This window comes from Scyliorhinus torazame, chromosome 3 (assembly GCF_047496885.1).
Source record: "Scyliorhinus torazame isolate Kashiwa2021f chromosome 3, sScyTor2.1, whole genome shotgun sequence".
NCBI classification, from domain to species: domain Eukaryota; kingdom Metazoa; phylum Chordata; class Chondrichthyes; order Carcharhiniformes; family Scyliorhinidae; genus Scyliorhinus; species Scyliorhinus torazame.
The window spans coordinates 376465174-376486330 of record NC_092709.1 but is presented as its reverse complement, the minus strand read 5'-3'; the positions used below and the strand labels follow the sequence as shown (position 1 = coordinate 376486330).

The 21157-nt window shown below is 47.1% G+C and overlaps 1 protein-coding gene across 1 annotated transcript in view; it reads left to right on the top strand.

Annotated features, from left to right (window-relative positions):
- The window catches only part of fbxo41 (F-box protein 41), a 491913-nt gene extending 471788 nt beyond the window's left edge, over nt 1-20125 (top strand). Inside the window, exons 12-13 of the mRNA XM_072497820.1 lie at nt 3571-3686; nt 14663-20125. Of these exons, the coding sequence (XP_072353921.1) occupies nt 3571-3686; nt 14663-14725 (179 nt within the window). The 3' untranslated portion in view covers nt 14726-20125. The remainder of the gene's footprint in view (nt 1-3570; nt 3687-14662) is intronic.
- The last annotated feature ends 1032 nt before the right edge of the window (nt 20126-21157 follow it).

The following is a 21157-nucleotide window of genomic DNA, read 5'->3' as shown; positions in this document are numbered from 1 at the left end:
AGATTTATTTGTTCTTAAGGGCAGCACGGTAGCATTGTGGATAGCACAATTGCTTCACAGATCCATGGTCCCAGGTTCGATTCCAGCTTGGGTCATTGTCTGTGCGGAGTCTGCACGTCCTCCCCGTGTCTGCGTGGGTTTCCTCCGGGTGCTCCGGTTTCCTCCCACAGTCCAAAGATGTGCGGGTTAGGTGAATTGGCCAATGATAAATTGCCCTTAATGTCCAAATTGCCCTTGGTGTTGGGTGGAGGTGTTGACCTTGGGTAGGGTGCTCTTTCCAGGAGCTGGTGCAGACTCAAAGGGCCGAATGGCCTCCTTCTGCACTGTAAATTCGATGATAATCTATGATTAATCTAGGACAAAGGTTCGGCACAACATCGTGGGCCGAAGGGCCTGTTCTGTGCTGTATTTTCTATGTTCTATGTTCTATCTGCTTCCACAGCCTCCCCTGGCAACGCGTTCCAGGCACTCACCACCCTCTGTGTAAAAAACCTGCCTCGCACATCTCCTCTAAACTTTGCCCCATGGACCTTAAACCTCTGCCCCCTGGTGACTGACCCCCTGCACCCTGGGAAAGAGTGCCTGCCCATCCACTCTATCTATGCCCCTTGTAGACATCTATCAGGACAGTCCGAGTCTATTCAGCCTCTCCACATTGCTAACACCCTCCAGACCAGGCAACATCCTGCCTCCTCTAAACCTTCTCCAAACCTCCACATCCTTCTGGTAGTGTGGATAACTATGAACACTGCTGAAAAAGGAATGTTTTTGTTGAAACTTTCCATATTGTGGTCATCGGGACTATTCACAAGAATACAAATCCAAGGAAGACGCTGATTGGTGCCTTACTCAGTCAGAGTCAAGCTGCCTAGTTTAAATTTCAAACAATGTTTGGCAGTTAACTGTCAGTCAGCATTAACTGGTGTATTCTTTGGGAACACCTCCACCAATCAGTACTGTCTTCTCATACTGTTGTCTCCCTTGGCTTTGTATTCTTGTCTTGATGAGTGCAAGATGAAAAGCTTCAACAGAAATGTCCCTTTTCCAGCAATACTGGGATTTAGAACATAGAACGATACAGCGCAGTACAGGCCCTTCGGCCCACGATGTTGCACCAAAACAAAAGCCATCTAACCTACACTATGCCATTATCATCCATATGTTTATCCAATAAACTCTTAAATGCCCTCGATGTTGGCGAGTTCACTACTGTTGCAGGTAGGGCATTCCACGGCCTCACTACTCTTTGCGTAAAGAACCTACCTCTGACCTCTGTCCAATATCTATTACCCCTCAGTTTAAAGCTATGTCCCCTCGTGCCAGCCATTTCCATCCGCGGGAGAAGGCTCTCACTGTCCACCCTATCTAACCCCCTGATCATTTTGTATGCCTCTATTAAGTCTCCTCTTAACCTTCTTCTCTCCAACGAAAACAATCTCAAGTCCATCAGCCTTTCCTCATAAGATTTTCCCTCCATACCAAGCAACATCCTGGTAAATCTCCTCTGCACCCGCTCCAAAGCCTCCACGTCCTTCCTATAATGCGGTGACCAGAACTGTACGCAATACTCCAAATGCGGCCGTACCAGAGTTCTGTACAGCTGCAACATGACTTCCTGACTCCGGAACTCAATCCCTCTACCAATAAAGGCCAACACTCCATAGGCCTTCTTCACAACCCTATCAACCTGGGTGGCAACTTTCAGGGATCTATGTACATGGACACCTAGATCCCTCTGCTCATCCACACTTCCAAGAACTTTACCATGAGCCAAATATTCCGCATTCCTGTTATTCCTTCCAAAGTGAATCACCTCACACTTCTCTACATTAAACTCCATTTGCCACCTCTCAGCCCAGCTCTGCAGCTTATCTATATCCCTCTGTAACCTGCTACATCCTTCCGCACTGTCGACAACACCACCGACTTTAGTATCGTCTGCAAATTTACTCACCCACCCTTCTGCGCCCTCCTCTAGGTCGTTGATAAAAATGACAAACAGCAACGGCCCCAGAACAGATCCTTGTGGTACGCCACTTGTAACTGAACTCCATTCTGAACATTTCCCATCAACCACCACCCTCTGTCTTCTTTCAGCTAGCCAATTTCTGATCCACATCTCTAAATCACCCTCAATCCCCAGCCTCCTTATTTTCTGCAATAGCCTACCGTGGGGAACCTTATCAAACGCTTTACTGAAATCCATATACACCACATCAACTGCTCTACCCTCGTCTACCTGTTCAGTCCCCTTCTCAAAGAACTCGATAAGGTTTGTGAGGCATGACCTACCCTTCAAAAAGCCATGCTGACTATCCCTGATCATATTAATCCTATCTCGATGATTATAAATCTTGTCTCTTATAATCCCCTCCAAGACTTTACCCACTACAGACGTGAGGCTCACCGGTCTATTGTTGCCGGGGTTGTCTCTGCTCCCCTTTTTGAACAAAGGGACCACATTTGCTATCCTTCACACCTCATCTTCACATAGGCCTCCTTCTTCCTCTTAACAAGAGATTCCACTTCTTTGGTAAACCACGGCTCCCTCGCACTACGCCTTCCTCCCTGCCTGACCGGTACATACTTATCAAGAACACGCAGTAGCTGATCCTTGAACAAGCTCCACTTATCCAGTGTGCCCAACACTTGCAGCCTACTTCTCCACCTTATCCCCCCCACCAAGTCACGTCTAATGGCATCATAATTGCCCTTCCCCCAGCTATAACTCTTGCCCTGCGGTGTATACTTATCCCTTTACATCATTAACGTAAACGTCACCGAATTGTGGTCACTGTCCCCAAAGTGCTCTCCTACCTCCAAATCCAACACCTGGCCTGGTTCATTACCCAAAACCAAATCCAACGTGGCCTCACCTCTTGTTGGCCTGTCAACATATTGTGTCAGGAAACCTTCCTGCACACACTGTACAAAAAACGACCCATCTAATGTACTCGAACTATATCTTTTCCAGTCAATATTTGGAAAGTTAAAGTCTCCCATAATAACTACCCTGTTACTTTCGCTCTTATCCTGGATCATCCTCGCCATCCTTTCCTCTACATCCCTAGGACTATTTGGAGGCCTATAGAAGACTCCCAACAGTGTGACCTCTCCTTTCATGTTTCTAACCTCAGCCCATACTACCTCGGAAGATGAGTCCCCATCTAGCATCCTCTCCGCCACCGTAATACTGCTCTTGACTAGCAGCGCCACACCTCCCCCTCTTTTGCCTACTTCTCTGAGCTTACTAAAACACCTAAACCCCGGAACCTGCAACATCCATTCTTGTCCCTGCTCTATCCATATCTCCGAAATGGCCACAACATCGAAGTCCCAGGTACCAACCCATGCTGCCAGTTCCCCTACCTTATTTCGTATACTCCTGGCATTGAAGTAGACACACTTCAAACCACCTACCTGAACACTGGCCCCCTCCTGCGACATCAAATCTGTGCTCCTGACCTCTATACTCTCATTCTCCCGCACCCTAAAACTACAATCCAGGTTCCCATGTCCCATTTGTGCTGCAAAAGGCCTGTCTAACTATGAATGTTCTTTCCTTCTCAGGCGTGTGTCGCAGTTTAAAATCGATTGTCGTGCACATTGGTATAGTCGATTACTTTGAGGATCCTGACAGCCCAGAAGCTCGAAAGTTGTTTGAGGAAATGGTCTGCAAACTTCAGGTAGATTCCTTGTCCTGTATTCTGGAATAATCAGAAATCCCACCTCATCAATTCAATATTTGTGGTTTTACCATTGTAACTTGTAACTTTTGTATTCAGGAATTGCTAAATAAATCAATTCATTTTTTCCAGTGACTCAAATGATATAACAAACAATGTGATAATCTGTGATTGTCGACGAATGAATGGCAAGCGAACATAACAAAGTGAATGATCATCAACGGTAACCGAATGGTGGTAATTAACAGAAAGCATCATAGAAACGTTCCAGCACTGAAGGAGGCCATTCAGCCCATCAGGGGCTGTTTAGCACAGGGCTAAATCGCTGGCTTTGAAAGCAAACCAAGGCAAGCCAGCAGCACGGTTCAATTCCCGTAACAGCCTCCCCGAACAGGCGCTGGAATGTGGTGACTAGGGGCTTTTCACAGTAACTTCATTGAAGCCTACTTGTGACAATAAGCGATTTTCATTTCATTTCATTTTCATCTTGCAAGGTGGATACAGAACTGGCTAGGTCATAGAAGGCAGAGAGTAGCAATGGAAGGATGCTTTTCTAATTGGAGGGCTGTGACCAGTGGTGTTCCGCAGGGATCAGTGCTGGGACCTTTGCTGTTTGTAGTATACATAAATGATTTGGAGGAAAATGTAACTGGTCTGATTAGTAAGTTTGCAGACGACATAAAGGTTGGTGGAATTGTGGATAGCGATGAGGACTGTCAGAGGATACAGCAGGATTTAGATTGTTTGGAGACTTGGGCAGAGAGATGGCAGATGGAGTTTAATCCGGACAAATGTGAGGTGATGCATTTTGGAAGGTCTAATGCAGGTAGGGAATATACAGTGAATGGTAGAACCCTCAAGAGTATTGAAAGTCAGAGAGATCTAGGAGTACAGGTCCACAGGTCACTGAAAGGGGCAACACAGGTGGAGAAGGTAGTCAACAAGGCATACGGCATGCTTGCCTTCATTGTCCGGGGCATTGAGTATAAGAATTGGCAAGTCATGTTGCAGCTGTATAGAACCTTAGTTAGGCCACACTTGGAGTATAGTGTTCAATTCTGGTCGCCACACTACCAGAAGGATGTGGAGGCTTTAGAGAGGGTGCAGAAGAGATTTACCAGAATGTTGCCTGGTATGGAGGGCATTAGCTATGAGGAGCGGTTGAATAAACTCGGTTTGTTCTCACTGGAACGAAGGAGGTTGAGGGGCGACCTGATAGAGGTCTACAAAATTATGAGGGGCATAGACAGAGTGGATAGTCAGAGGCTTTTCCCCAGGGTAGAGGGGTCAATTACTAGGGGGCATAGGTTTAAGGTATGAGGGGCAAGGCTTAAGAGTAGATGTACGAGGCAAGTTTTTTACACAGAGGGTAGTGGGTGCCTGGAACTCGCTGCCGGAGGAGGTGGTGGAAGCAGGGACGATAGTGACATTTAACGGGCATCTTGACAAATACATGAATAGGATGGGAATAGAAGGATACGGACGCAGGAAGTGTAGAAGATTTTAGTTTAGACGGGCAGCATGGTCGGCACAGGCTTGGAGGGCCGAAGGGCCTGTTCCTGTGCTGTACTTTTCTTTGTGCTTTGTTCTAGTGTCACTGCCCCTTTTTTATTTCCACGTTTGACCCATGAAGCCTCGTGTGTTGACCCGTTTAGTCTATCATCCCTTCTCACAACTGCAATGGATTCCTTCACCATTAGTGCTACTCCCCCTCCTTTTCTATCCCTCACTCTGTCCTGCCTGAAACCTCTGTGTCCAGGGATAGTGAGCTGCCAATTTTAGAGTCCTAGATGGTTACAGCATGGAAACAGGCCCTTCGGCCCAGCTGGTCCATGCAGCCCAGTTTCTATCACTAAGCTAGTCCCACCTATTTGCATTTGGCCCCTATCCCTCTATACCCACCCTGCCCATGGAACTGTCTAACTTTTTTCAAAGCAAAAATTGTACCCGCCTCTACCACTGCCTCTGACAGCTCGTTCCAGACGCTCACCACCCTCTGTGTGAAAACATTGCCCCTCTGGTCTCTTCTGTATCTCTCCCCTCTCACCTTAAACCTCTGCCCTCTAGTTCTAGACTCCTCTACGTTTGGGAAAAGATGTTGACTATCTACCTTATTGATGCTCCTCATTATTTTACAGACCTCTATAAGATCACCCCTAAGCCTCCTACGATCCAGGAAAAAATTCCCAGCCTCTCGTTATAACTCAGACTATCAAGCCCCGGTAACATCCCAGTAAATCTTTTCTGCACTCTTTCTAGTTTAACAATATCCTTTCTATAATAGGGTGACCAGAACTGCACACATGTGTGGTCTTACCAATGTCTTGTACAACTTCAACAAGACGTCCCAACTCCTGTATTCAGTGTTCTGACCAATAGAACCTGGCATGGTGAAAGCCTTCTTCACCACCCTGTCCACCTGCGACTCCACCTTCAAGAAGCTGTGAACCTGTACCCCTAGATCTCTTTGTTCTGTAACTTTCCCCAACTCCCTACCATTAACTGAGTAGGTCCTGCCCCGATTCGATCCACCAAATTGCATTACGTCATATTTATCCAAATTATAAGACCATAAGACATCGGAGCAGAATTAGGCCACTCGGCCCATCGAGTCTGCTCCGCCATTCAATCATGGCTGATATTTTTCTCATCCCCATTCTCCTGCCTTCTCCCCATAACCCCTGACCCTCTTATTAATCAAGAACCTAACTATCTCTGTCTTAAAGACACTCAGTGATTTCGCCTCCACAACCTTAATGTGCAGGTTCAGTCGGCAGTTAGAAAGGCAAATGCAATGTTAGCATTCATGTCAAGAGGGCTAGAATACAAGACCGGGGATGTACTTCTGAGGCTGCATAAGGCTCTGGTCAGACCCCATTTGGAGTATTGTGATCAGTTTGGGCCCCGTATTAAGGAAGGATATGCTGGCCTTGGTAAGGGACCAGAGGAGGTTCACAAGAATGATCCCTGGAATGAAGAACTTGTCGTACGAGGAACAGTTGAGGACTCTGGGTCTGTACTCGTTGGAGTGTAAAAGGATGAGGGGGGATCTTATTGAAACTTACAGGATATTGGGAGGCCTGGATAGAGTGGACGTGGAGAGGATGTTTCCACTTGTAGGAGAAACTAGAAGCAGAGGACACAATCTCAGACTGACGGGACGACCCTTTATAACAGAGATGAGGAGGAATTTCTTCAGCCAGAGGGTGGTGAATCTATGGAACTCTTTGCCGCAGAAGGCTGTATAGACCAAATCACTGAGTGTCTTTAAGACAGAGATAGATAGGTTCTTGATTAATAAGGGGATCAGGGGTTATGGGGAGAAGGCAGGAGAATGGGGATGAGAAAAAATAAGGAATAACAGGAATGTGGAATATTTGGCTAATGGAAAAGTTCTTGAAAGTGTGGATGAGCAGAGGGATCTAGGTGTCCATGTACATAGATCCCTGAAAGTTGCCACCCAGGTTGATAGGGTTGTGAAGAAGGCCTATGGAGTGTTGGCCTTTATTGGTAGAGGGATTGAGTTCCGGAGTCGGGTGGTCATGTTGCAGCTGTACAGAACTCTGGTACGGCCGCATTTGGAGTATTGCGTACAGTTCTGGTCACCGCATTATAGGAAGGACGTGGAGGCTTTGGAGCGGGTGCAGAGGAGATTTACCAGGATGTTGCCTGGTATGGAGGGAAAATCTTATGAGGAAAGGCTGATGGACTTGAGGTTGTTTTCGTTGGAGAGAAGAAGGTTAAGGGGAGACTTAATAGAGGCATACAAAATGATCAGGGGGTTGGATAGGGTGGACAGTGAGAGCCTTCTCCCGCGGATGGAAATGGCTGGCACGAGGGGACATAGCTTTAAACTGAGGGGTAATAGATATAGGACAGAGGTCAGAGGTAGGTTCTTTACGCAAAGAGTAGTGAGGCCATGGAATGCCCTACCTGCTACAGTAGTGAACTCGCCAACATTGAGGGCATTTAAAAGTTTATTGGATAAACATATGGATGATAATGGCATAGTGTAGGTTAGATGGCTTTTGTTTCGGTGCAACATCGTGGGCCGAAGGGCCTGTACTGCGCTGTATTGTTCTATGTTCTATGTTCTATGATTGAATGGCGGAGCAGACTCGATGGGCCGAGTGGCCTAATTCTGCTCCTATGTCTTATGGTCTTATGAGCCCTCCGAGCTGTCCTCCCGCAGTTCGGCTATAATATTCTCCTTAAGCAGGAATGTTACTCCCCACCCCTTTTACATCCCCCTCTGTCTCTCCTGAAACATCGATATCCTGCAAAGTTCAGCTGCCAATCTTAGAACATAGAACAATACAGCGCAGTACAGGCCCTTCGGCCCACGATGTTGCACCGAAACAAAAGCCATCTAACCTACACTATGCCATTATCATCCATATGTTTATCCAATAAGCTTTTAAATGCCCTCAATGTTGGCGAGTTCACCACTGTAGCAGGTAGGGCATTCCACGGCCTCACTACTCTTTGCGTAAAGAACCTACCTCTGACCTCTGTCCTATATCTATTACCCCTCAGTTTAAAGCTATGTCCCCTCGTGCCAGCCATATCCATCCGCGGGAGAAGGCTCTCACTGTCCACCCTATCCAACCCCCTGATCATTTTGTATGCCTCTATTAAGTCTCCTCTTAACCTTCTTCTCTCCAACGAAAACAACCTCAAGTCCATCAGCCTTTCCTCATAAGATTTTCCCTCCATACCAGGCAACATCCTGGTAAATCTCCTCTGCACCCGCTCCAAAGCCTCCACGTCCTTCCTATAATGCGGTGACCAGAACTGTACGCAATACTCCAAATGCGGCCGTACCAGAGTTCTGTACAGCTGCAACATGACCACCCGACTCCGGAACTCAATCCCTCTACCAATAAAGGCCAACACTCCATAGGCCTTCTTCACAACCCTATCAACCTGGGTGGCAACTTTCAGGGATCTATGTACATGGACACCTAGATCCCTCTGCTCATCCACACTTTCAAGAACTTTACCATTAGCCAAATATTCCGCATTCCTGTTATTCCTTCCAAAGTGAATCACCTCACACTTCTCTACATTAAACTCCATTTGCCACCTCTCAGCCCAGCTCTGCAGCTTATCTATATCCCTCTGTAACCTGCTACATCCTCCCACACTATCGACAACACCACCGACTTTAGTATCGTCTGCAAATTTACTCACCCACCCTTCTGCGCCTTCCTCTAGGTCATTGATAAAAATGACAAACAGCAACGGCCCCAGAACAGATCCTTGTGGTACTCCACTTGTGACTGTACTCCATTCTGAACATTTCCCATCAACCACCACCCTCTGTCTTCTTTCAGCTAGCCAATTTCTGATCCACATCTCTAAATCACCCTCTATCCCCAGCCTCCGTATTTTTTGCAATAGCCTACCGTGGGGAACCTTATCAAACGCTTTGCTGAAATCCATATACACCACATCAACTGCTCTACCCTCGTCTACCTGTTCAGTCACCTTCTCAAAGAACTCAATAAGGTTTGTGAGGCATGACCTACCCTTCACAAAGCCATGCTGACTATCCCTGGTCATATTATTCCTATCTAGATGATTATAAATCTTGTCTCTTATAATCCCCTCCAAGACTTTACCCACTACAGACGTGAGGCTCACCGGTCTATAGTTGCCGGGGTTGTCTCTGCTCCCCTTTTTGAACAAAGGGACCACATTTGCTGTCCTCCAGTCCTCTGGCACTATTCCTGTAGCCAATGATGACATAAAAATCAAAGCCAAAGGTCCAGCAATCTCTTCCCTGGCCTCCCATAGAATCCTAGGATAAATCCAATCAGGTCCCGGGGACTTATCTATTTTCAGTCTGTCCAGAATTGCCAACACCTCTTCCCTATGTACCTCAATGCCATCTATTCTATTAGCCTGGGACTCAGCATTCTCCTCCACAACATTATCTTTTTCCTGAGTGAATACTGACGAAAAATATTCATTTAGTATCTCGCCTATCTCTTCAGACTCCACACACAATTTCCCATCCCTGTCCTTGACTGGTCCTACTCTTTCCCTAGTCATCTTGCCCTTCCTTTAACCACGAAAGCCACAACATTGATAAGGTTCCCCATGGGAGGCTTCTGCAGAAAGTAAGGAGGCATGGGATAGTGGGACATCCTCCCCGTGTCTGCGTGGGTTTTCCCCGGGTGCTCCGGTTTCCTCCCACAGTCCAAAGATGTGCAGGGTAGGTGGATTGGCCAATGATAAATTGCCCTTAATGTCCAAAATTGCCCTTAGTGTTGGGTGGAGGTGTTGACTTTGGGTAGGGTGCTGTTTCCAAGAGCCGGTGCAGACTCAATGGGCCGAATGGCCTCCTTCTGCACTGTAAATTCTATGATAATCTATGATTAATCTAGGACAAAGGTTCGGCACAACATCGTGGGCCGAAGGGCCTGTTCTGTGCTGTATTTTTCTATATTCTATGTTCTATCGTAATTCCAAGTACTAATAAGTGCTCTACGTTCATCTGCCTTACCCGCTATACAATAATAATAATAATCTTTTATTGTCACAAGTATGAAGTTACTGTGAAAAGCCCCTAGTCGCCACATGGTCAGGTAAGCTGCTCCAGGAATTGAACCCGTGCTGCTGGCCTTGTTCTGCATCACAAACCAGCTGTCTAACCCACTGAGCTAAACTAGCCCTTAGATCTGGTGTTGAAACAAATACACTTCAAACCACTACGTTTGAGCAGATAGGGTGATGTTGTTCCATTATTTTTGTTCTCTAATTCCCCTACACTCAGGTGTACTTTACCTGAATGCTCGTAGTATTCGGAATAAGGTAAATGAGTTGATGGCGCAAATCATCGTGAATGACTATGATTTAGTGGCCATTACTGAAACATGGTTAAAGGATGGTCACGACTGGGAGTTAAATATCCAAGGGTATCAAACCTTTCGGAAGGACAGAGTGATGGTAAGGGAGGTGGTGTAGCTCTGTTATTTAAGGATGACATCTGGGCAACAGTAAGGGATGACATCGGTGCTATGGAGGATAAGGTTGAATCCATTTGGGTGGAAATCAGGAATAGTAAGGCGAAAAAGTCACTGATAGGAGTAATCTATAGGCCACCAAATAGTAACATTATGGTGGGGCAGGCAATAAACAAAGAAATAACTGATACATGTAGAAATGGTACAGCAGTTATCATGGGGGATTTTAATCTACATGTTGATTGGTTTAACCAGGTCGGTCAAGGCAGCCTGGAGGAGAAGTTTATAGAATGTATCCGCGATAATTTCCTAGAACAGTATGTAATGGAACCTACGAGGGAACAAGCGGTCCGAGATCTGGTCCTGTGTAATGAGACAGGATTGATTCAGGATCTCATAGTTAGGGACCCTCTCGGAAGGAGCGATCACAATAGGGTGGAATTTAAAATACAGATGGAGGGTGAGAAGGTAAAATCAAGCACTAGTGTTTTGTGCTTAAACGAAGGAGATTACAATGGGATGAGAGAAGAACTAGCTAAGGTAGACTGGGAGCAAAGACTTTATGGTGAAACAGTTGAGGAGCAGTGGAGAACCTTCCAAGTGATTTTTTCACAGTGCTCAGCAAAGGTTTATACCAACAAAAAGGAAGGACGGTAAAAAGAGGAAAAATCACTGTGGATATCTAAGGAAATAAGGGAGAGTATCAAATTGAAGGAAAAAACATACAAAGTGGCAAAGATCAGTGGGAGACTGGAGGACTGGGAAATCATTAGGGAGCAACAGAAAGCTACTAAAAAAGCTATAAAGAAGAGTAAGATAGATTATGAGAGTAAACCTGCTCAGAATATAAAAACAGTAAATATTTCTACAAATACATAAAAGAAAAAAGAGTGGCTAAGGTAAATATTGGTCCTTTAGAGGATGAGAAGGGAGATTTAATAATGGGAGATGAGGAAATGGCTGAGGAACTGAACAGGTTTTTTGGGTCGGTCTTCACAGTGGAAGACACAAATAACATGCCAGTGACTGATGGAAATGAGGCTATGAGAGGTAAGGACCTTGAGAGGATTGTTATCACCAAGGAGGTAGTGATGGGCAAGCTAATGGGGCTAAAGGTAGAGAAGTCTCCTGGACCTGATGGAATGCATCCCAGAGTGCTAAAAGAGATGGCTAGGGAAATTGCAAATGCACTAGTGATAATTTACCAAAATTCACTAGACTCTGGGGTGGTCCCGGCGGATTGGAAATTAGCAAACGTGACACCACTGTTTAAAAAAGGAGGTAGGAAGAAAGCGGGTAATTATAGGCCAGTGAGCTTAACTTCGGTAGTAGGGAAGATGCTGGAATCTATCATCAAGGAAGAAATAGCGAGGCATCTGGATGGAAATTGTCCCATTGGGCAGTCGCAGCATGGGTTCATAAAGGGCAGGTCGTGCCTAACTAATTTAGTGGAATTGTTTGTGGACATTAACAGTGCGGTAGATAACGATAATGGGGTGCCAATGGATGTGGTGTATCTGGATTTCCAGAAAGCCTTTGACAAGGTGCCACACAAAAGGTTGTTGCATAAGATAAAGATGCATGGCATTAAGGGGAAAGTAGTCGCATGGATAGAGGATTGGTTAATTAATAGAAAGCAAAGAGTGGGGATTAATGGGTGTTTCTCTGGTTGGCAATCAGTAGCTAGTGGTGTCCCTCAGGGATCAGTGTTGAGCCCACAACTGTTCACAATTTACATAGATGATTTGGAGTTGGGGACCAAGGGCAATGTGTCCAAGTTTGCAGACGACACTAAGATAAGTGGTAAAGCAACAAGTGCAGAGGATACTGGAAGTCTGCAGAGGGATTTGGATAGGCTAAGTGAATGGGCTAGGGTCTGGCAGATGGAATCCAATGTTGACAAATGTGAGGTTATCCATTTTGGTAGGAATAACAGCAAAAGGGATTATTATTTAAATGATAAAATATTAAAACATGCTGCTGTGCAGAGAGACCTGGGTGTGCTAGTGCATGAGTCACAAAAAGTTGGTTTACAGGTGCAGCAGGTGATTAAGAAGGCAAATGGAATGTTGTCCTTCATTGCTAGAGGGATGGAGTTTAAGACTAGGGAGGTTCTGCTGCAATTGTATAAGGTGTTAGTGAGGCCACAGGAGTATTGTGTTCAGTTTTGGTCTCCTTACTTAAGAAAGGACGTACTGGCACTGGAGGTTGTGCAGAGGAGATTCACTAGGTTAATCCCTGAGCTGAAGGAGTTGGATTACGAGGAGAGGTTGAGTAGACTGGGACTGTACTCGTTGGAATTTAGAAGGATGAGGGGGGATCTTATAGAAACATATAAGATTATGAAGGGAATAGATAGGATAGATGCGGGCAGGTTGTTTCCACTGGCGGGTGAAAGCAGAACTAGGGGGCATAGCCTCAAAATAAGGGGAAGTAGATTTAGGACTGAGTTTAGGAGGAACTTCTTCACCCAAAGGGTTGTGAATCTATGGAATTCCTTGCCCAGTGAAGCAGTAGAGGCTCCTTCATCAAATGTTTTTAAGATAAAGATAGATAGTTTTTTGAAGAATAAAGGGATTAAGGGTTATGGTGTTCGGGCCGGAAAGTGGAGCTGAGTCCACAAAAGATCAGCCATGATCTCATTGAATGGTGGAGCAGGCTCGAGGGGCCAGATGGCCTACTCCTGCTCCTAGTTCTTATGTTCTTATGTTCAGTTTTTACACCTTCTAAGCTCTCATTCTGGTCCCCCCCCCCGCCCCCCACCCCCCCTCCCCACCCCGGCCATACTAGTTTAAATCCTCCCGCGTGACACTAGCAAACCTCCCAGTCAGGATATTGGTGACCCTCCAGTTTAGATGCAACCCGTCCTTCTTATACAGGTCCCACCTGCCCCGGAAGAGATCCCAATGGTCCAGAAATCAGAAACCGTCCCTCCTACACCAGCTGTTTAGCCACGTGTTTAGCTGCTCTATCCTCCTATTTCTAGCCTCACTGGCACGTGGCACAGGGAGTAATCCTGAGATTACAACCCGAGAGGTCCTGCTTTTTAGCTTACTGCCTAACTCTCTGAACTCCTTCTGCAGGAGTTCCCAGCTTGGGTCACTGTCTGTGTGGAGTCTGCGCGTTCTCCCCGTGTCTGCGTGGGTTTCCTCCGCGTGCTCCGGTTTCCTCCCACAGTCGAAAGAAGGTTAGGTGGATTGGCCATGCTAAATTATCCTTAGTGTCCAAAAAGAAAGGTTGGGTGGGGTTACGGGGATAGGTTGGAAGTGTCTGCTTAAGTGGGGTGCTCTTTCCAAGGGCCAGTTCAGACTCGATGGGCCGAATGGCCTCCTTCTACACTAAATTGTATGATTCTATGATCTCATCACTCTTCCTGCGTATGTCGTTAGTACCTATGTGAACTACGACCTCTGCCTGTTCATCCTCCCCCTTCAGGATGTTCTGTGTTAGTTCAGAGACATCCTTGACCCTGGCACCAGGGAGGCAACATACCATCCTGGAGTCTCTTTCACGTCCACAGAAGCGCCTATCTGTGCCCCTTACTATAGAGTTCCCTATAACTATCGCACTCCTGCACTTTGTCCTCCCTTGCTGAGCAACAGAGCCAGTTGTGGTGCCACTGTTCTGGCTGCTGTTGTTGATGATTGCTGCATGCAGCAGTTGGGAAAGGGAATCCTGGATGCTGTAGGGAACAGCTCGCGTTCAAACACAGTCAGCGGTAAATGTCTCTGCTTCACTACTGACTGGAAGATCTGAGCAGACGTCATTGAATATTGGAGGCTGAGATAGATAGATGTTTAACTATCGGGGTCTTGAGGATTTGGAGAACAGACAGGAAAGGCAGCTGAGCCCACAATCAGATCAACCATGATCTTATTGGCTGGTGAGGCAGACGTTTGAGGCCGAATGGTCAACTGCTTCTGTTCCTGTGTCAAAGCTCGCTCTGACCAGCTCCTTTGTACAGATCACTGTGACGGATTATATCTTTCTGTTTAAATCCATTAGGCTCTGAAGAAAAGGCCTGGCTTTTCAAAGATTCTTCATATCAAAGCAGAAAGTGTTTGTTGAAGTTTACAAAAATAAACTGAAGCCGTAAGTCAGACCACAAAGTACCATTTACTGAAAACACAATTTACTGAAATGTTTGATGTGAACACGAAGCTAACAAGATGTATCAGACCTGATATAGCTCAGCTGACTGGTACAGCAACCGTCAGCCAATCTACCTAATATAAAAAGATAGAATTAAACCAACTATCTATCTGCAATAAAACATTTTGGAAACTTCAGTATTCAGTCAAAGTGTGCCGACATTGAACCAAATCATTCTTCATTGTTCAGTGAGATGAGCTTTTGGAATCAGCACCAAGTTAATGAGACATCTTCGAAAGGAGCAACATTAATCTGCCCGCTGAACCCGACTCTGTTGAAACCATGAGGCACGTGGATAGAACCTTAACGAAATGAAGCGATATTTCAGCATGACGCTCTAATGTGGCCAATATCAAACGGCAAGGCCTCGGAGACGCCGATTCTTCAATCTTGACAGGGTAGAAGTGTGTAAATATCAAACTGCAGCTTCAGGACAAGGGAGAGCTGAACATACAATCTAGTAAAAGCAACGTAGGCCTGAGGTCTGAAAGGTTTTTCACATCAGGTGGATTTCTGGGTGTGGCTGCTTAATCTTTGACAGGACAGTAAATAAAGATCAGCTAGGGGACCAAAATGGCACTCATTCCGATTTTAACCAGTCATCCTTCAGGTCAGATTGCATTTAATGGAAACAATATCAACCCAAATGACTCTCTGTGAATGACTCCATTAACACCTGAACCATTTCTATTGCAGGCTCTTTCCACTGGGCCCCTCCCCACCCCCAGTACCAATTACAAATTCTCGCTCACTGACTGAAGCAGAAAGAATGAGAGTAACCCCTTCCAGCTGCCCTTCATTTACAGAAGGTTTCACATCACCTATTCTAACCATGTTTCTCCCTTTTTCATTTGAACTATTGGATTAAATTATATTTTAGTCAGAAAGGCCCCAACTGCAGCGAGAGCTTCGGCAGAAAGTCTCATTTCAAAAGTCCTGAGTTTGTCGAGCAGTGGGATAGTTGGAATTGGCACTGGCTAGACTCCTGTAAGCAGGAGGGAGTATCAGTTACAAGAAACAGTCGCGGAGCTACCTGTGAGCAGCTGTAATTACAACTGTATAATCCTGGGGAGCAATGTCCTGTCAAACCTTCTGAACCTCAGATCCATTGGAGCTTTTGTGGACATATTAATGCCACTCTTCCACCAATCTGAACTCATTGTTGTTCAGTTGAACTAATAAAACCACTCTGGTGACACCATCTACCCGAGCGCGTCAGTAAAGGAACAGATTCCTATTTGTTCAAACCCATTTCCTGCTGAAGCTGTTAAGAGCTAAACAGTCCATCTCCAATATTAGAATAGGAACGACATGGAGGCAATTGAATGAACATGTTTCAGATTATTCAAAGAATATCATAGGGGCTGTTTAGCACAGGGCTAAATCGCTGGCTTTGAAAGCAGGCCAGCAGCACGGTTTGATTCCCGTACCAGCCTCCCTGAACAGGCGCCGGAATGTGGTGACTAGGGGCTTTTCACAGTAACTTCATTGAAGCCTACTTGTGACAATAGGCGATTTTCATTTCATTTCATTGGACAATAAGAAGTAGAAGCAGAAATTGGCCATTCTGCCCATCGATTCTGCTCCACCATTCAATGAGATTGTGACTAATCTGATTTGATAATCTTCAACTCCCCTTTCCTCCCTTATCCCCATAACCCTCGATTCCCTTGCTGATTAAAAATGTCTGTCTCAGCCTTGAACATACTTAACGACCCAACCTCTACAGCTCTCTGCGGTAAAGAATTCCATATGGTGTAGGTACACCCACTGTGCTGTTAGGAAGGAGTTCCAGGATTTGGACCCAGCGTCAGTGAAGGGAACTGTCGATATATTTCCAAGGCAGGTATATGAGTGACGTGGAGGGGAACTTGCAGGCAGTGATGTTTTCTGCATCTGCTGCCCTTGTCGTTCTAGATCGTAGAGGTGGCATGTTTTCAAGGTGCTGTCAGTGAATCTTGCTCCAAGTGGTTGCCTTCAGATACCTGTCTGGTTTCAGCAGAGGGCCAACTTCGGGAAGCCTGCGGCAGTAGCATCCAATATATATCCTCAGTAAATCATTCTATTTAATATGCATTTGCAATTGAACCTGCAACATTTGTTAAACAAAGTTGTGATGTGCAAGTTCATTCCATTATGTTGGCCTGTGACTGTAATGTGCAAAGTACATTATGTTCACAGTGAAATATTCAGGAACAAAGCTGTGTGCTCTATTCTGAAACAACTCACTGGAGGAGGAGGCTCCACAAATATCCCCATCCTCAATGATGGAGGAGCCCAGCCCATCTGTGCAAAAGACAAGGCTGAGGCATTCGCAACAATCTTCAGCCAGAAGTGCCGAGTGGATGATCCGTCTCGGTCTCCTCCGGAGGTCCCAGCATCACAGATGTGACAATTTGATTCACTCCACGTGATATCAAGAAATGGCTGAAGGCACTGGACACTGCAAAGGCTCTGGGCCCTGACCATATTCCAGCAATAGTACTGAAGACTTGTGTTCCAGAACTTGCCGCACCCTGAGCCAAGCTGTTCCAGTACAGCTGCAACACTGGCATCTACCCAGCAATGTGGAAAATTGCCCAGGTGTGTCCTGTACACAAGAAACAGGACAAATCCAACCCAGCCAATTACCCCCCTATCAGTCTCTCCATCATCAGCAACGTAATGGAAGGAGACATCAACAGTGCAATCAAGCGGCACTTACTCAGCAGTAACCTGTTCACGGACGCTCAGTTTAGGTTCCGCCAGGGTCACTCAGCTCCTGACCTCATTACAGCCTTGGTTCAAACATGGACACGAGAGCTGAATGCCTGAGGTGAGGTGAGAGTGACTGCCCTCGACATCAAGGCAGCATTTGACCGAGTGTGGCATCAAGGAGCCCGAGCTAAACTGGAGTCAACGGGAATCAGGGAAAACTCTCCGCTGGCTGGAGTCATACCCGGCACAAAGGAAGATGGTTGTGGTGGTTGGAGGTCGATCATCTCAGCTCCAGGACATCACTGCAGGAGTTCCTCAGGGTCGTGTCCTCGGCCCGACCATCTTCAGCTCCCTTCCATCATAAGGTCAGAAGTGGGGATGTTCGCCGATGACTGCACAATGTTCAGCACTGTTCGCGACTGAGCTGACAAGTGGCAAGTTACATTCGCGCCACACAAGTGCCAGGCAATGACCATCTCCCACAAGTGAGGATCGAACCATCGCCCCGTGACATTCGATGGCATTACCATCGCTGAATCCCCCACAATCAACATCCTGGGGGTTACCATAGATCAGAAACTGAACTGGACCCGGCCACATTAATACTGTGGCTACCAGGGCAGGTCAGAGGCTGGGAATCCTACGGTGAGTAACTCACCTCCTAACTCACCAAAGCCTGTCCACCATCTACAAGGCACAAGTCAGGAGTGTGATGGAATACTCTCCACTTGCCTGGATGAGCGCAGCTCCAACAACACTCAAGAAGCTCAACACCATCCAGGACAAAGCAGCCGCTTGATTGCTCCCCCTTCCACAAACATTCACTCCCTCCCCCACCGACGCAGTGTCAGCCGTGTGTCCCATCTACAAGATGCACTGCAGTAACTCACCAAGGCTCCTTAGACAGCACCTTCCAAACCCACAACCACCTCCATCTAGAAGGACAAGAGCAGCAGATACCTGGGAACCCCACCAACTGGAGGTTCCCCTCAAGTCACTCACCACCCTGACTTGGAAATACATCGCCATTCTTTCACTGTCGCTGGGGCAACATCCTGGAACTCTCTCCCTAACAGCACAGTGGGTGTACCTACACGTCGGACTGCAGCGGTTCAAAAACGCAGCTCACCCCCACCTTCGGAGGGACAACTTGGGATGGGCGATAAATGCTGGGCCTGACCAGCGACACCCACATCCCGTCAATTAATTTTTTGAATTGTAGTCATGAAGCAAGATCCCAAACTGACTTTTGCAGATTCTTTAATTAACATTACATCATGACGTAAAGACAGACTGATGTTTATTCATTTGAGGTATAATAGTAATCATTCTGATTCGTGGGATATGGTTTTGTGTCGGTATTATTGCATGTGCCCAGTGAAAGTCTTTTATTTTGTTGATATTGATTATTGTCAATGTAAACTGGCAGTGTCAGAGCCAAACTCTCCATGGTTCACTCACCAATGTGACTTGTTATAAAGGTATATTGTTTCGTTAAGCGTTCATATGCAAGCTTTGGGGCTATGGGGAAGAGTTAGGAAGTGGCCTTCTGTGCAGTCACCGTTCCATGATTCTTTGTTGGGGAAAATATTATTGGGCTGGTGAAATGTTATTTATATGTTGTAGGAGTAGATTTAACTTTTATAAATATATATATATTTAATCTTCATTCATCAATGGAAAATGCAAAGCCCTGAATTTTAAATATTATTTATAGGATGTGGTAGGGCTGAATTCAGATTGAAAAGTGTACAAGATATATTTATTTGTTGTGAAAGATTCTGTTGCTGATATGCTCACACTCTGTTTCTCTTTCTCTCTCTACATTTCAATGTCTCCTACTCTGAGTGAAAGCATCACTAAAGGGCTGGTTTAGCTCAGTGGGTTAGACAGCTGGTTTGTGATGCAGAACAAGGCCAGCAGCACGGGATCAATTCCCGGAGCAGCTTACCTGAACAGGCGCCAAATGTGGCGACTAGGGGATTTTCACAGTAACTTCATACTCGTGACAATAAAATGGGCAGCACGGTAGCATTGTGGATAGCACAATTGCTTCACAGCTCCAGGGTCCCAGGTTCAATTCCGGCTTGGATCACTGTCTGTGGGGAGTCTGCACATCCTCCCTGTGTCTGCGTGGGTTTCCTCCGGGTGCTACGGTTTCCTCCCACACGGCCCGAAAGACGTGCTGTTAGGTGGATTGGCCATGATAAATTGCCCTTGGTGTCCAAAATTGCCCCTTAGTGTTGGGTGGGGTTGCTGGGTTATGGGGATACGGTGGAGGTGCTCTTTCCAAGAGCTGGTGCAGACTCGATGGGCCGAATGGCCTCCTTCTGCACTGTAAATTCTATGATAATCTGGAGCTGCATTCTCCCGGCGGCGATCAGCCGGAGAATCCGAGTTCCCGACCAAATCGGGTCGGCACCGCTTTCGCGCACCCCCTCCAAAACGGCTTTGGGACATTGCCTGAGGCCCGCTCCCCGATGCTTCGTTCCCGACCGGCCGAGTTTCCGACGGCGCGGGACACGTGGTATCATTCATCGGGAACTCGGCGTAGCCACGGCCACACGGACTCAGTCCAGCCACAGTTGGGAGAGGGCCAATCCGTGGGCAGGGGGGACATTATTCGGGGTTGGGGGCACTGGTCTGGGACGCGCGAGCCGGCCGAAGGGGGGGGGGGGCTATTTTGCGGCCCAGGTCCGTGAACCGTGTCGCTGCCGCCATGCACATGTGCAGCCACGGACCTGCCAATTCTCCGGGGCATATCGGTTGCTGGAGCCGGGTCTCCACACTGCCGTGCTGCTAGCCCCCAGCCAAACGGAGTGCCCAATTTACGCTATTTTTTCTGACGTAAAACGCCACCGTTTCCACGCCGGCGTGGAACATAGCCCCAGAATCGGAGAATCCAGCTCCTGCCCTGAGAAAATACTTGGGCTCCGGGACAAGTTTTGGCTTCTGACCCCAATGGTATCTGCATCCCTCCCCTTTATAACTGCCGGGAGATCCCAGAATGGATGCCTGGTTTAAAAGACCAGGGGATAGATTCCCCGTTTCAGGGACTATGTCCCCATGCCGGCGTGGGATCGGTGGTCTTTTACTCCAGAAAAACTGGTGTCAAAAGGCTACAGATTCCCCATTTTGCTGTGGGCTAGCAGGCAGCTGGGGTGGAGTTTGCAGCTCCAGCTGCTGCTCGGTCCCCCCGCACCTCCCAGTCAGAGGCTGCGCATGGTGACTTCCAGCGGCCGTGCCATGCTCCACGGCGGACTCACCCCGCGGACCTGCCGAAATAGTGCCCCCGATCGGCCACTCGCCCGACCTGGACCGCCTGCACAAAAAATCCCAGTCCCGAATAAGGCCCCCCCTTGCCTCCGACTGTGGCAGCCCCGGACTGAGTCCACAGCCACCGTGCGGGTATCCCGAATGGCAAGGCCACATTAGAAACTCGCCATCGGGAATTCGGCCAGTCGGGGACGGAGAATAGCGGGGCGGGCTCCAGGTAATGGCCTGAGGCGGTGGATACTCCGCGTGGCATATTCCCCGAGTGAATCGGGGAACCGTCACCGGGACCAATTTCATGCGGGAAACTGGATTCTCCGCCCCATTGCCGAACAAGATTTCGGCATTGCCGACCCCAAACCTTTACGTTTTTAATAA